Consider the following 15,359-nt stretch of genomic DNA (forward strand, 5'->3'; position numbering starts at 1 on the left):
GCACTCTCTTCTTTCCGGAGGCATCGCGACCGTTCTTCTACACGAATATACTTCAAGCTGTTCCTAACAGGGGGAAAAAATGCCCCGAACTACAAGTATTGCGCAAATCGGGTGTTTTTGTACTCCACGGGGATCTTTATAATTGCGAAGAGAAGTAGGGCGAACAACAATCTGAGAAATGAAAATGCCAGTAAGTGCTGGGAAGCAGACGTAAAACGTCAGCTGGCCGATAGTGACGGATGCAGAGTTGGCGTTTGTTTGTATGTATAAAAACATTGTTCTAATCAGAACATAGTTGTACAGGACACAATAAGATGGGCGACTTCTAGAGAGTACTGTATAATCCGCACGAATAGATTGTCCGCAATAAAAGGTATGTTAACTTTTAAACGAGTATATTCGGCGGATTGTATACTGGCAATAATAATGTAAATGTAAGATTTTAAAGGTTTTATGTTTAAAAGAACAGACATCTTTTAACATATCGACTTTAAATAGTCATTTATTTAAAGCCTCAAAAAATAAAAGATGCGTAGAGTTTCGTAGGGTTCAAACCGTATTTATCTAAAGTATTACTCTCATAGGTACTCACCGCTTTGTTTCCTCGCTGATGGTGACATGCTTTGGCAGCCCGTGGCTCTCCACCTTGTTGGCCAGGGTCACCGTGTGTCCGAAGAGACAGTAGCGGGGCATTTGTGTGCCGACAACACCGGCCATGGCTGGACCGGAGTGGATGCCAATGCGTATCTGGGCAGTGCAACAAGATGAGTGCGCACGGGGGTAAGCAACGCGATAAGAGCCAATTAACTGTGGCGTGATTGGCGTAAGCACTTCGGTACTGAAGTCGTGATGCACTGCGATGCAGCCGCAATTATGCCGATGACATAAATGGCACAACTTATTAGTGCAGAGTCAGTATCGTGACCTTAAAAATGAAGGAATAGTTTTCAGTCGACTGCAGTAGACTTTCACGAAAGCACATACACGTGTCAGAATTAAATTAAAAAATAAATATTAAGAAAGAATATTTGCGTTGCTTTTACCTTTCTACACACAAGATTCTCATAAGTGTAAGCACCAAAATGTAGGCGTACTGACCTCACCACGAACGTATATGTGGTTTAAAAGTTCTTCCTCATTAGGAGAACAGAGTATGAATAAAGCTGAGGTATCCATAAACCCTTCGATCAGTTGGAAGTACTCGCCAAACTTTTATTGAGGAAGCGATAACAAAAACTTCGCCTGGAGTTCCACTCCGGAAACAGGGATGAAGCTGAAGTTTTGTATTGTTTTATTGCTTCTAAGCCAACGGGATGCAGTTTCCGCTCTCAAAGTAGGGACAGTTGAGGTTGTCATTCAGACGTCAGCTCACCCGTAGCATCGCGTGAGCGGAATAATAATGCGGCAATAAAGGCGCCCGCCGCCTGAAAGACGCGGGAAAGAATGCTATTGCGTTCCCTCTGCTATCGCCATGGGCCGTTTTTCATCGCCGCGTGTTTTCGATCCATCCTCAGTAGAGCCATTAATTTTGGCAGGACCGTTGCGTGCTTCGGACTCTTTACAGGGGCCACTAGTGAGGATTGGCTCAGAGAGGCTTGGCTATAGGTCAAGCGTGCGTTCAAAGAATGGTGGAGATGAGCAGCATTTTATAGAGCTGCCGTGTTCGAGGTATTTATATTGTTTGAGTCTACCATTGTGTGTATGCCTTTTTTTGGTTTTTTGCCTATCTTTCATAAAGAGAATCATCGCTTTAGCATGCAGCTCAGTGTCATGAGACACGCTCAGAGTTTTCTGGGAGCCCAGAGAAAGAGCAGTGCATTGAATGGCTGAATTTATTCTTTTGCTTTGGGCGCGAACATGCGAGATAGTTGGTGAAATTTTTGGGAATGCAAGATGAAGCCAGTCCTTTTGTGCTATCACGCCGCCCAGTTAGGTCGAGAAGTTTCATGACCTTGAGAAGTGAGCCCGAAATCGGTCCTCTTACCAAGACAGGACTATTGTGGAGTGCTCAGTTTAATCGAAGTGGAGCTCGTGATCTTAATGTCTGCCTACTCATACTGAGAGTGCGAATTTTAGATTTAAAATGTTAATATCGGGGGAGCGGCACCTCAGGTGCGTCATGTACAGGTAAACAAATTTCGGCCATTTCAGCGAGCTACATACAATGCAGAGGTTTATTTGTCTGCAAGCCTTTCGAAACCGGATGCATTTTGGCCCGATGTAGACAAAATTTGTTCAGCCACACAAGCAAGAGCAAGTGCGTTTTCGAAATTACAAAAGCTGGCATACATATTGCTTACGTAGGTCTACAGGCCCCACAATAAGTAAGGAGGCTAACAACAATAGTTATCAGTTAACGATTTATTATCTCTTAGCCAGCCTACTAGTAAGCTCGTCTTAGCTGTATTCTGATGCGCTACAAAGCTGACGATGCTATGCTGAAAGAAGCGCTCTTCCAACAATTCACATAAAACCTGCCTGGATGTACAATGCTACAGATCTTGAATATGCCAAATCTACCTTGCGAATCTTTCTAGTTTTTGAGTGAAGGGTACAAAGGGGTTACAGACAATCTCATTACTAGATACCATTCGAATGTGCATAGGGTGGGTTAGTAAGTTGCCTGAGGCAAACTGCACCGAAAGGACGCATTTGTATCTTGCTGATATTCAAGCAGTCATATTACACGGTGAGACCGTGTGATACGCGTGTTGCACATGCAACACGGCGTCAGACTATCGGTGTCGCCTTTAAAAACGAATTCAACTTACAAACTTTAGTTGGGGGCCACGATACAAAGCACGTCTCTTTAAATGGCAGTGCGCAATTAGAGAGAGGGTATCCCGATTCCTACTTCCCAGTCGCATTTACACCTTTAGAGTCCAAATTGCATTAACTTACATCTCATGTACGCGGTAGTATAGTTTTTTGGAGTAAGTCTCTTTATTCTGGTTAAGATGTTATACGTACATTTGGCATTGAAGCATCTTTTTATCAGCTAAAACCGATGTCTGATGCTGTAGACCCTGAGAGCCTTAAGGATTAACTTGCTAGTGTGGACCAATATATCTGAATATAGTTGTGTCTGTGTAAACGATCTAATGCTTACACTGAGACCTCACTGAGACCATACGTCAGGCACTTGAGTGCTTAAATCATCCCGCGGATATCCTGAATATTCTACCCCTGAGCGTTTTTCCTGAGCAGCATAGCCACATGCAATAGCAGCGCCTGTGCAAAACGCGCGGATTAGAGTATCAGTATTATGCTTTTCCGGTATTAATGCGCGCTAATTTTCAAAATGAGAGCAGTTGCCTCACTTTGCGGACGTGTGAAGTTACAAACATATGTTCAGCGATAAATAAAAATAGCTACCGTATACTAAAAAAAACAAAATGATGTTAATGAAAACCATTCGAGCGATGTCAAAAGTCCAAGCCGTTAACAGCGGCTGTTCTTTTGTTTTCCGCGACTTTCTTTCTTTTATCCGTTAGCATTCTCAGGACCACATTAATGCACTAGCACAGTGTACTGACTAGCTTATCAAGCAGGGCTATAATTGTAAGAAGTGGGTTTACGAATGTACCACTGCCTGCTGATTTAGTGACTCTCGCTGTCATCAGCTTGACTTGTTCTCCTATGTTTTCAGGGGTTGAAGCATACGTGCTGCCTAACATACTTTGCCATCTGAATTGTGTGTCAGAGATTCTTCTGAAAATTGAAAGTGCCCCCCAGAGATTAGAAAAAATGACCTTTTTTTTTGCACTGTGCAAGCTTCATATCTATTCAAGATCGCACAGCCTGTGCTGGCGCGCAGTAGCGTGTACGCAAAATGTAGGAAGTCTTTTTTTTTTATTTTTCAAGAAGGGTACCCCGTAGTTGCCTCTTTTTTTGTGTCTGCTTTGTTTCATTTTTTTATGCTGAACTCTTTATTCGAGAACCGTAAACCTTCAGTGGCCCGCTTTCCAACCTAGAAACTAAGCTCGCATGGAAGTCCCTTTCGAATGTGTCAGTAAACGATATCTCGACGGCGCATCTTTTTCGGAGAAGGGATATCTTTCAGCAGTCCCATTTTGCATGATTTCCTCTGTCCATCCCTACTAAACTGCCCTCAACCGTCCCCCCCCCCCCCCCCTACCATATATTTCCATGACGTGTAATACTCCACTGCCCTCACGCCCAACTGCTCTGCCGGAAGACGGATGGAGAGCCGCGCTAGAACCGCTCTTCATTTTGAAGGCCAATTTTCTCGCCTTCTCTGAGCTTAGCCGTTGGCCGACTGCGCTACGGATTTCCGTTTGGCGTGGAGAAAAGTTTCCGACGCCGTCACCGGCGACTCTCTTCAGCTGTCCTTAATAGTTTGTGCTGCCTCTGTGTGTGAAATATTTTGCCTCCCTCCTTGAGTGGTGCTTCGTATACAGGCGGAGTTTTCCAACTGTCCAGCCTCGTTTTCCCACACACTCATGTTCTGCGGGACGCCAGGCCACACTGGTGACCTGAGCAAACGGACGTGTCTCCGGAATGCATTTGTCGAAAAGTGTTGGCGAGTGCTCACTCATCCATATTGCGCGTGTTTCTTGATAGCATGTGCGGAAGTAATATTTTGGAGTCGTATGCTTATTACCTACGGTTTCCTTAACCATGGACGTTTATCTTTCAACTATTTTCTCCTCACTATTGCTGCAAGCAGATTTCAAAGAAAAGGAGCGGCGCTTGTGCGACTGCGTGGAACATACGGGCAGCTCTCTGAGTGTGAGTACCGGTTGATACGCAAATAAGGTATTGAGTAGGTAATCAGAGAACAAGTCTGCGGCTAACTCAGTGGTATTTGCATAACCTGAATAGCGCCAACTTAGTAAGCACCCAGCAATCACATCTTTAATGGAAAGATATGTAAATGAGGCCCCAGACGGCGCCACACATTAGGAAGAGAAATGAAATTATTTTCTTACTCTCTAGCAGGATGCGTGCAAAGTAAGCCTCAGATTAGCAGCCTGATTTGTCTTAATCTGCTCGAATGTGTCTTATTATTTACGCATACTTCAGAGGATTACGTGTGGCCAGTCACTGACATGATTTCGAAAGCACAGCGAGTTGAAAAGCCTTGTAAACACACATACGCATGACGAAAACTGCGCGTATTAACAACACCAATCATTTCTGCAGAGCACGTAGTATATGGATAAAAATTCGACGTGCACTCCACACTCGTAGAAGAGGCGGAAGAGTTAAATGGAGGTATAAGTAGACGCAATCTTATCAGATAGGAAGGCAGTAGCCAGCCCTGCTAGAATCTTTGCTGATTATGATGATGATGATGATGATGATTATGATCATAATCGTGATAATGATCATATTTTAAGAGAAAAACGTTCGTGCGATATTACTGAGCACAATGTTCCTGAAAACTCATTGCGCAGTATCCTCTGTAATCATTGTCATGCACCTTATAACATATCAATTTCATATTTTAAAATCATTAGAAAAGTCCTGCGGGTCGATCGTTGAACTCGCATGAAAATCTGTGGAAAAGCTGGTGGTTGCCGGCCATCTCTGTTTATTAAAGCAGGTTGGTAGCCTCGGCGGGTGAGTTGGCGAAGCGGGCTGTCGTCCTGATGACTTAGCTGGATGCTAATGGTGTTCTATCCTGAAGCTATGGCGCTGCGCTCTCGCTTAGGCCTCTTCGTCAGCACGGCCTGTGGCGTCAGCACAGCCACTACAAAATACTGAACACTGTAAGGCATTCTATAGCCCACTGAAAGAAATTGTTTTCGTTCTATCTACGAAACGGTTCTTCTTGAGCGTAGATGCGTTAACATTTGCAGCCATTGCGCTTAAATTAACCTTCTGTTATATATTTATTGAAGAAATGCTGTTTGCAACGTTCCTTTTCTCTGTGACATCCGCTTGATTTGCTCAGTATTTCTCCTTCGCATCGCTCCATGCAATCTTCGCTCGACTGCAAAGTGGAGCGTTTCGTGTAAGACACACCACAAGCTTTTCAAAAGTATGCAGTCCATTGGGTTTATTTCTGGGATATCAAGTGCGGCTCATATTTCATCGCCAGTGTTCAAAATCTTTCCAGATCGAAAGGAACTCTTCTCTTCCCAATCCGAAAGCATAGGAGAGCATCACACGCACCATAAAACGAACTGAACTTTCTTTGTTTTTTTGTCACCTTCTTTATATTCCTTCCCACGCGCAGTGTTGCCAGCAAGTTAATGCTTGGTCAGCTTCGCTGCTTTTTCTTCCCCCTGTCTCTCGCCAAAGCTGCTAAGGATACCCATACACTGCTTAGAAGCAAGTACCTTTCGATATATATTTTTCTGAATGGCTCTACAGTATACGATGGCGATGCAATCTCTAAAACTAAGCATCTGCTTCTCTCCCAGTAATGAATGCGCTCCTTTACAATTATTCAACAGCCTTCGCAACTGTAACCTACCTGTTCATTCCTTGAACTTCTATAACGAATACAAGCAACTTCATCTGTGTAAATTTCTTTCCAACAGCTAATGTCCACGACGTAATTCGATCATCAACCGTACATAAGCACCGTGAGGTGCCTTGTAAGGCTTGACATATAAAATTACCCATAAAATGGCCCAAATATACAAAAATTTGTTCCGAACGTCGCCAAGTTCGTCTCGTGGTTACTGTACCTCAATGGTGTGTCCCTCGACAGGTGAGAGGACGGTGCGAGTGACCGCCTGCATGGCCAGACCCATGGCCACCAGCCGGTCGGCGTGGTCCTCAGTGAACTCGGGTACACCAGACACCACCAGGTACGCGTCGCCGATGGTCTCCACCTGTGCAAGCGAAATGAAGGATACCAGATGTCCCCCCCCCCCCTCCCCATTTCGTGTATTTCTAAGGCGCGTGTGTTCGAAATTGAGGTAGGCAATGGCCTCTGCAGGGTACGGTGGAACCTCTCTGGCGTCGACACATGTATGCTTTTCCGTACTCAGCACTACTAATTTCCAGATACTTATAAAATCATTCTATTAAATAGCCTGTTAGATATCTCCCATCCTCACCTGTTTCTGTATTCTGTTTTATTTTATCGGACCGGCTACTTCAAGCGTCCACCGTTCTGTGAGGCAGTTGCTGGGCCGGCGGCGATTACTCCTCTCTTATTTTTATATACAACCTCTATTAGTGCCGCTATATTTATTGTTGAGAGGTTCATGGTTTTCTAACCGCCGGCGAGCGCTTCTTTAGTACGGCGTCAGGCAGTATGCGACCAGGAAGAAGACATGTGAAGACATGCAGACCTAATATTGCCTTTTTTATACCATTCATACTGCAGGATAGACTACGTTTTGCAATCACTGCAAATTTATTTGTCATAGCTAGACATTCTGATCCTAAATGACCTAAAGCTTATTTGAAACGAAAAACGAGAATACCTACAGTTCAAGGTATGTCTTACTCTGTAGTTGGAGGTTAAAATAGAGGAAAAATTTGCGGAAAATGAAATTAACCTTTCGGGGTGATTTGGTTCACCTAGCTTTTCTATAACTTAGCGCTATGTTAAAAAATAAATAAATGACAAAATAAATGCATATTGAAATGAATCTAAACGTTAGAAGTTTGGTTTCCTTTAGGCGCCTGTTTATTTTCCCCCAATGCTTTGCTCAAGTTAGTTTTCGATTCCAGGTGCTGAATCATTTAGGAACAGTTTGTTTGCCTGGATTTAACAAAGTAGTCGGACATTGCGTAATTATGTTAAGCAGCCAGCTTGTTCGTCATATATTCAAGTGGTATGTACCCTACAAAAATGCCTTGTAATACAGAAAATGCCTTGTAAAACATATTCTCTCGAAAAACAATTGTATTATCAGCTCCTTGCGCTAGAGGATCACTAGGGATTCAGCTAAGCCCTTCTTCGGAAATCCGATCTAACCGTTCCCCTGGAGTCGCCCTGAATTTTGAGTCATGTGTGTGTAGGAACCACCCTTGGTCCCTTGCTGGCGTGCTTCTTTGTGAGCACGTCAGTATGCACGCTTTTTATTCCCCGTACTTGTCACAGCAGGGTTTCCAAGAAGAAATTTTTATCCGTGAATTACCAAGCTATTAGAGTGAACAGCATTCGCCAGCGTTGAAGATTAATGAATAGCATAAAAATGTTAGCTCTCCGGTACTGCTTCAGCAAATAAATTCATTCCACGGCGTCAACAATAGGCGCATTCTAAAGGCTCGTGCGAGTTCTGGCCATTTCCTCTTCTGTTTCCAATTATACTTCCCGGTCCTCAGGAACTTGTCTTTATTTATATGGAAATGAGCTTCGCACAAATGTAATCTGCAAAGCTGCGAACGGAACCTGTTTCCTTCCTTTGTTGCAATCCCATTTACCTCCCTTTGAAATGTCCTGTTTTGCAACTCCGCATGATTTCATGTTATTTGCTCTTCTAGCTCATTTGAGGCTTATACAATAATTAACGAATCGTTTCCTACCCTCAGAGATTCTTTCGCCAGCTGTCAAATTGTCTTCGTGTCACCTTAACGTATACGCTATTGTATAGCTCTAGCGTATATTATAGCGGAAAGTATAGCCATAGTCACCGTCCGATATTCGGGCCGATTCCTAAAATTCTGTAGCAGATATTTACTGAGCTTTCCTAATTCGTTGCATGTTATCTAATTTCCTACTCCTCATTCGATAGACTAAAGGTGTCATATGGGCTGAATTGATTAAGTATATACGGTTTTACTTCGCAAATGTCAGTGCGACCAGTACTGAAAATCTTCCGGTTTGTTCTAAGATTATTATTTCTTTTAGATTGCCTTTTCTTCTTGCAGTGTTCTCTTCGGTCATTATTCATTACTGTGGAAAGAGTCTATTATTAAACCAGTCCTTTGTTCAAGAGATGCATATGCCTTGCTTAGCTTTCGTAACAGCCCATGCCACCGGTTTTAGAACAAAGATGTGACTTTGCGCTGTTTTTCTCTACGGCATGCTGACGGGCTGCTGGAATCTGCCAGACCTGTGAAGGAACCTTGTTAGGTGTCTATAAGCACTCGTTTGCGCGAAATATTTTTCGAAATGCTTTGCGAGATTTGCATAAAATTAGCATGACTAAAATTTTTTCAGAAGCACTATCTTATGCAGGAAGCACTACAAGCGCTTGTCAAATGAATCTTCAACAAGAGGCTTAAAATGCCAACTGTAAAGTACACTCGTATTAGATCTTGGAAAGCAAATGTAAGCCAGGCTCATTAACAATTCTAAAGATAGTCTTTGCGGCTTCGACGTGAAATCAAGGTGGGTTAGTACTGAGATTCTCCCGGCTAAAATTTTCTTTTTTGCTGTTCATGTTTCATTTTTGTTACTCACATTTCTTTTGTTTGTGATAGTAAACCCGGCATCAAATTTTTACTGGGGCATGTGATTAGCGGCAGAGAGCTGCTTCCTTGATTATCACAATGCGCACAGGCGAAATAAAGGTGGACATTAAGATTTTGGTTACATGCAATGGCTGGAACAAATTTTATGTCTTTATCGATTCGCGTGCCCCGCATACTTTTCACGCCAGGTGCCTATAAAGCGCATCTTATTGAAATGACAATCTCGCTGCATTCGCTAAAACACGAGCTCACAAAACTGGCAATCTGTGCGGCGGGCTCCCACCTCTGAGATTACATGGTGGTATATTCTCAGTATAAATCAAAGTCGTTTTGAGTGGTTCTATTTAGGTGCTGCGAAGCATGCCGTAGTAGAGGGCCGAAGAATAATATTCACCACATGACATTGCTAAAGACGATAAAACACCTGCACACCGAAGTTTTTTGCATTTCCCATAGTTTAAAACGATGCAGCTCCTGTCGAGAACTAAACCTTCGCCATCATGCTGACTTCTCGCTTACTGCCTTTTTTACGCGCCAAAGAAACTCAGTGACCTACGAGAGAAGCCGTCGCGAATAGCTAAGGAATACTTTCGAACTCCTGTCATTCTGTAACCTTCCCCAAAATATGGCTGCACGACTACACGCCCACAAAAATAGAGGCGCCAAGGGAGGTCTGAGTCCGCGAACTGCTGACCAGCAGCTGGAGGGCATTTGTTTATTTATAAATTTATTTATTTACTCTCAGAGCCGAAGCATTACAGAAAGTAGTGGGTAAAATAAACAATACCACGAACAGAATTTGTTCAATGTCCCCACGTTATACATTCGTTAAAGGTATCCTCAAACAGGCAGGAGTCTGTAATGGAGGCGATGGAAGTGGGACGGTGGTTCCATTAGTTAGATGTCTCGGGAGTGAAAGATGCGAAATGCATTGTTAAAGTTGCTGAACAAACTTGTTCGTATGCCGTGCCAAGTTACTTAATCCTAAACAGTTTTCTTCCCAAGTTGCTCTGTTAGACTGTGGCGCATACAACTGTTAAATTAACTTCGGTTCGTTACCAGATGGTCTGGCGCCACAAGCGCCTCTATTCTTATGAGGCGTACACAAATCTGGCTGCACGATAAGCCTCCTAGAATGGTCGAACTGCTTCTGGAAGAAGGTGGTGAACATTAGTGGCTGTCGGCGACGAACGGTTTGTTGCTATGTACTTGGGTCATTTCTTTTTCAGCGCCTTGCAAAGTTCAGTACATTAGTCGCAGCAGATCTGCCGCCTAGCCTAGATGCGATTGCGCCATCCGTGGTACACCGTTACTGCCTGCTTAGGTTTGTGTTGCAACTCGGAGTAACTCACTAAAGAAATTAGAGAGTTGTAGAGCCAAACCCCGCGTCGGCGCACCAAGAAACGCAGGCTCGAGGCGTTCCTGAACAAAGGAGTAATTAGAGTGGTACTGTGCTGACCTTGTACACACCGTGCAGTCCCGTAAGCGAGTCGAACTGGACGTAGAGGCGGTTGAGCAGGCGCACAATGTCCATGGGTTGGACGTTTTCGTTGCCGCACAACGCCGTGAAGCCTACGATGTCAGAGAAGAGGCACGACACCAGCTCGAACTTCTCAGCTTCCACGGGGAGGTCTAGGCACAGGTTGCGAGCCACTTTTGCTGGGAATATGGAGCACAACAGGTCCTCCGTGCGACGCTTGTCTTCGCGAAGCTTCGAATCGAGGATCTGCGTCGCCATGCAAAGGTATCTTGTTTGGAGGCGCAGTTTGCTGTAACATCAGTTGTTGACTAAAACAGATTAGGAGCTTAACAACGCCACACTCTGCCCGATATTTTCAAACCTTCTTGAGAAGTATGCTGTTTTTTACACGTAGCGGAAAGAAAAAGCGTTCGACAAAGTTGCACAAGAGCTGTTTGTCACGCCTACGGTTTCTTTTCATTGGGAACTATATATTTTGTAGTATTTTGCACTTGGTTTGAGTTGCACCTGAAATAATCTTGACGTTCGAGCCCTCTAATGCCACACAATTTTTATCCTGTTTTACTCTCTTGCCAATCACGCTCATCTTGTTGCATAGCAACAGCGGCCAGTGGTAGTGTTTTATTCTCTGCCACTGAGCGAAAGCTAGTAAAGAACCAAACGCTTTTTGTTGCCTACCCTCTCTTCATATTTTACCCGGCCACCGCGTTGCATTAGCTATCAAGGGGCGTTACTGTAACGCGTCGTACCCATGCCGAGCCGTGCTCTATGGAAGTTCCTAAATACCCAGCGTTTGTGATTGAATGCAGTTGGATAGACCTTGAGGTGATTGGAGGCCTCATCCAGCTTCTCGACCAGCTCGCGCTCCCTTCGACGCTGGTGCGAGATGAGTATGAGGTCCCGCACGGGGTCATGCAGCGCCAAGTCGCTGAAGAACAGCCCGACGCGGTGCATGTCCTCGAGGCTCTTGACCCTCGGAGAGCAGAGGAAGAGCAGGCAATCGGCCTCCGGCAGCGACACCATCTGGCCCTTGAGCCGCAGCACACCGTCAGGGGGAGGCTCAACAGTGCTGTTCAGACGCCGCAGCAGTTTGCGCCGGCTGCTCGCAGGCTGCGCAGATCGAGAGCGGACCATGCGCTTTTTTCTCCCTCTCCCTCCAGAGTGTTACGCCTGTGGATTGCTAATGGCGCATTAGAAACACTGCAGGAGGCTCCAAATGCACAGGAGGAAGCCACAGTACGTTCCATTTGTGGGTCGAGCATTGAGTCCTTTTTCTTGAACTCACTAAATAGCGCATCACTTCGTCAACATCCTGCTAGTAAGCGTCTTGCTTTTAATAATGTGAGTGAAAGAATATATCTGCCTCTTTTTATGCAACAGTCTTAAGCTTTATTTGGTGACCAAGCATTCGGTAGTCATTTCGTAAACAATTCACTCACGACCGCGCCCCTACAGCACCTTTACTTTTGTGAACCCGCCCACATTCCATACTCACTTGGAATGCCTCAGATATCAATTTCCTCCCCTTAAATGACGTTACTACGCTGTATGAGTGCGAAAGTTGTAACCGCTGTTTCTAAAACACGATTATCGGTCTATGGCACCATACTAAAAAATGCAGAGCCTGATAAACCGCTTTTTATGTTCTGAATATTTCCACCCTGACACAGCGTGTAATTCCTCAGAGCCTATCTTAGAGTATGGCCACTTCCTGCTTTGCTGCCAAGGGCGGAAAGCTATGTGTACGCTTCATATCGATGAGCGCGAGGCTTTCACTTCGAAAGTTGCGCATATATTCTTAACTTTTTTGTATTTAGAAGCAGGGAGCGATTTATGATCTTCGATTTTAAAACGTACATTTCATTAATACTGGATTCAAAATGCGTGCTTATTATGCCCATTTTATTCACAGCCTAAGCTTCGCAAATTGTTTTAACAAGAAAATGTCCTTGCGCGTTGCATTCATGTTGCGCATGTATTCCTGGTCATTTAAACGAACAGTACAAAAATATTTGCTTTTAAGGACGTGACAACGAATCGGTGTATTAAACGCCACGCGTATTTCACTCGCTGTCCTTGCCCTCTCACAAAATAGAGAAGGTTTTATAGGCAGGCTTAATGGCCAGTGCTTTCATGGAGGTTCCCAATTCGACATCGATTGCACTGTCAGATATTTCAGAGACACATGATTATTTTCCTATCAGCGCAAAAAGCTCAAAAAGTGCTCGCTCTTATATGTAAGAGATGATGTAACGAGCGATGGAATTAAATTAAAAGTGTATTTCGTGTTTAACATCTCCAAATGATGACTGGGCTTTAGGGACGCGGTAATGGACGTTTCTGGAGTTCTTAAGACTGCCTCGGATTCTTTAGTATGTACTCATATCGCACAATAGAGACATCGCACCTGCAACCTTGGAAAAGATATACTATATGCATCGCTTATTATACTGCTTGTTGCTTTTGTCTGCCTTGCTCGAAATAATCGCTTTATTATGCTGCAATGAAGCACGGTCTTCGAGACATGAAGCCAAACTCGAGTACTGCCACGTTTTAATAATGCATATGCAATCGGTTCGGCACTACAATGGACATTAAGGTCACGCGGATCAGGTCCGTTGTATCCTATGTTCGTAGTAAGTGGACTTTCCGAATTACAGGCAAAAATTTTGTGCTTTTGAATTCTTCAAAAGTAGCGTTAAGTATTCTTTTAAAAAGTGCTGTATGTTCGGCGTCTTCTTCAAAGGAGACACTAAAGCAGTGCTTTCCAAGTTCTACAGAACCTGGCTGCCAAGAATTTACTTTACGGACGTCATGTAAGTAATCATATTTAAAGCGATAACGGCAGCTGGTGGCAGGTCGGCGTACCTAACAGTGTTCCTAGCGGTCGGGAAGTGCGCGTACTTCGCGTGCAAGACTCCGTGAGAGCACGGCTCTGCGATGTTCACGTCCGCACGATATCATCCGAGGCGACTTCGAGCCCGATGTGCTTCAACGACATCTTGTACAGTCACAGGCCTCTGATCACGGTGGTTTGCCGATGGGATTTCGAGGGCGTCATTTATCCTACCTGGGCCGATGCAGCTTTGAAAGAAGGGTAGCGCACATGAGCACAGAATGTAACAGCTGCACTCTCTGCTACCTGCGCACTGCCTGTGCCTGGAAGCAGCCCGAAAGAGGTAGAGCCGACTGGGCGGACTACGGCTATCACGTGACCAGCGAAGTGAACAAAAGTGAACAAGGCATTATAGCTTTTGAAATTGCTGCCGCTCATTGACCCACGTTCGTCGACAGTAGGCATGCGTTCGACGCAGTCTCTGTACCGCGCCCTCCGCGCTTCTGCTTCCCCATTAGATGTCTTTGCTTACCAGCAAACGCACGTAATGGTAGAGCTTTTAGGTCAATGGCAAGCGCATGGCCTACACTTTAGTTTCAATACCCCCTTTTATTCCTCTCCGAAGTCATCGTGCTCTTTTCGAGGTGGTCTCGCGAGGCCTCAGAGGCGCTATTCGGTCTCCTCGCTTCCTGGAAGCGCGATCGAGTTTTCATATTGCGGGGTCGAGTTCACGGCGACTTCTTGATCCATGCAACACAATGATGTGACCGCAGTTAGCTGCATCTGAGACGAATTGTCATTCCCTAACGCATATTTAAAGGTAGCATCGCCCTTACTCTATACTAAGCGAACGTTCGTTCTATCAGCGCCCATTTAAGCAAACTCGTGTGTAGCAAGTGATACTTGAAACAAACTTGTTTCTGTTACTGCTAAGTCACCGTCGCCGACCTTTCGCTGCACTTGCTACTCACCGATGGAGCAGGCCTCGGTTGCGGAAATTTGCGATCCCTCTCGAGTACGCCATCTTTGGCAGTCACCACGTAGACCTGGTTGAGGAATCCCAGGATGCTCTCAAAGGTGCACTCGATCACAGGCCGGCAAATGGTGAACATGTCGGTGAACCGTAGCGGCTGTCCTCGTTGCCACATGGATCGCGTTAGCCGGACGAGGCCCTGCATTGCATTGTTTGACCCATTTAATGGATGCTACATCAAATTAACTACTTTGCCCTCTTTGGTTCAATCGGAAGGTTATTAAACCAAAGATTTCAGGATTCTGATCTCATATTTTGATCGCTTATAAACCAGGATACAAATGCTATGACACAGCAAGCCAACAGTATTTATTTGAAAGCCGTACCCGTACACGATTCTTCCGGTACCCGTATATTCCTTGTCTTTTACCGTTTGTAATTTCGTTCGCATCACCTGCATGCCTCGTGCATTGAAGCCAACTGGAAACAAGCCAGGTTAATTGACCTTCCATGGCTTTCTCCGCGAAAAGATTTCTGAATGGTCGGTGTCTCTGAGAGCATGATTATCATCCCTCCCTCTCCCATCCCCCACCACACCAAAACAACTAGCGTAACACAGACATTAGGAATGAGCTACACAAATATTATTCCAAATGTTTTATTTCCATATTTCTTCCACTCTTCTCGGTAAAACACATAAAGCGCTTACGAATATGGACATG

At 44.7% G+C, this 15,359-nt stretch overlaps 1 protein-coding gene across 1 annotated transcript in view; it reads right to left on the minus strand.

Annotated features, from left to right (window-relative positions):
- The window catches only part of LOC144130399 (guanylate cyclase soluble subunit beta-1-like), a 118,449-nt gene that overhangs the window by 8,401 nt on the left and 94,689 nt on the right, over positions 1-15,359 (minus strand). The window contains exons 7-11 of the mRNA XM_077664325.1: positions 14,636-14,836; positions 11,648-11,938; positions 10,808-11,074; positions 6,663-6,809; positions 593-747 (exon numbers count right to left, since the gene is read on the minus strand). Of these exons, the coding sequence (XP_077520451.1) occupies positions 593-747; positions 6,663-6,809; positions 10,808-11,074; positions 11,648-11,938; positions 14,636-14,836 (1,061 nt within the window). The remainder of the gene's footprint in view (positions 1-592; positions 748-6,662; positions 6,810-10,807; positions 11,075-11,647; positions 11,939-14,635; positions 14,837-15,359) is intronic.

This window comes from Amblyomma americanum, chromosome 4 (assembly GCF_052857255.1).
Source record: "Amblyomma americanum isolate KBUSLIRL-KWMA chromosome 4, ASM5285725v1, whole genome shotgun sequence".
In the NCBI taxonomy this organism is placed as follows: domain Eukaryota; kingdom Metazoa; phylum Arthropoda; class Arachnida; order Ixodida; family Ixodidae; genus Amblyomma; species Amblyomma americanum.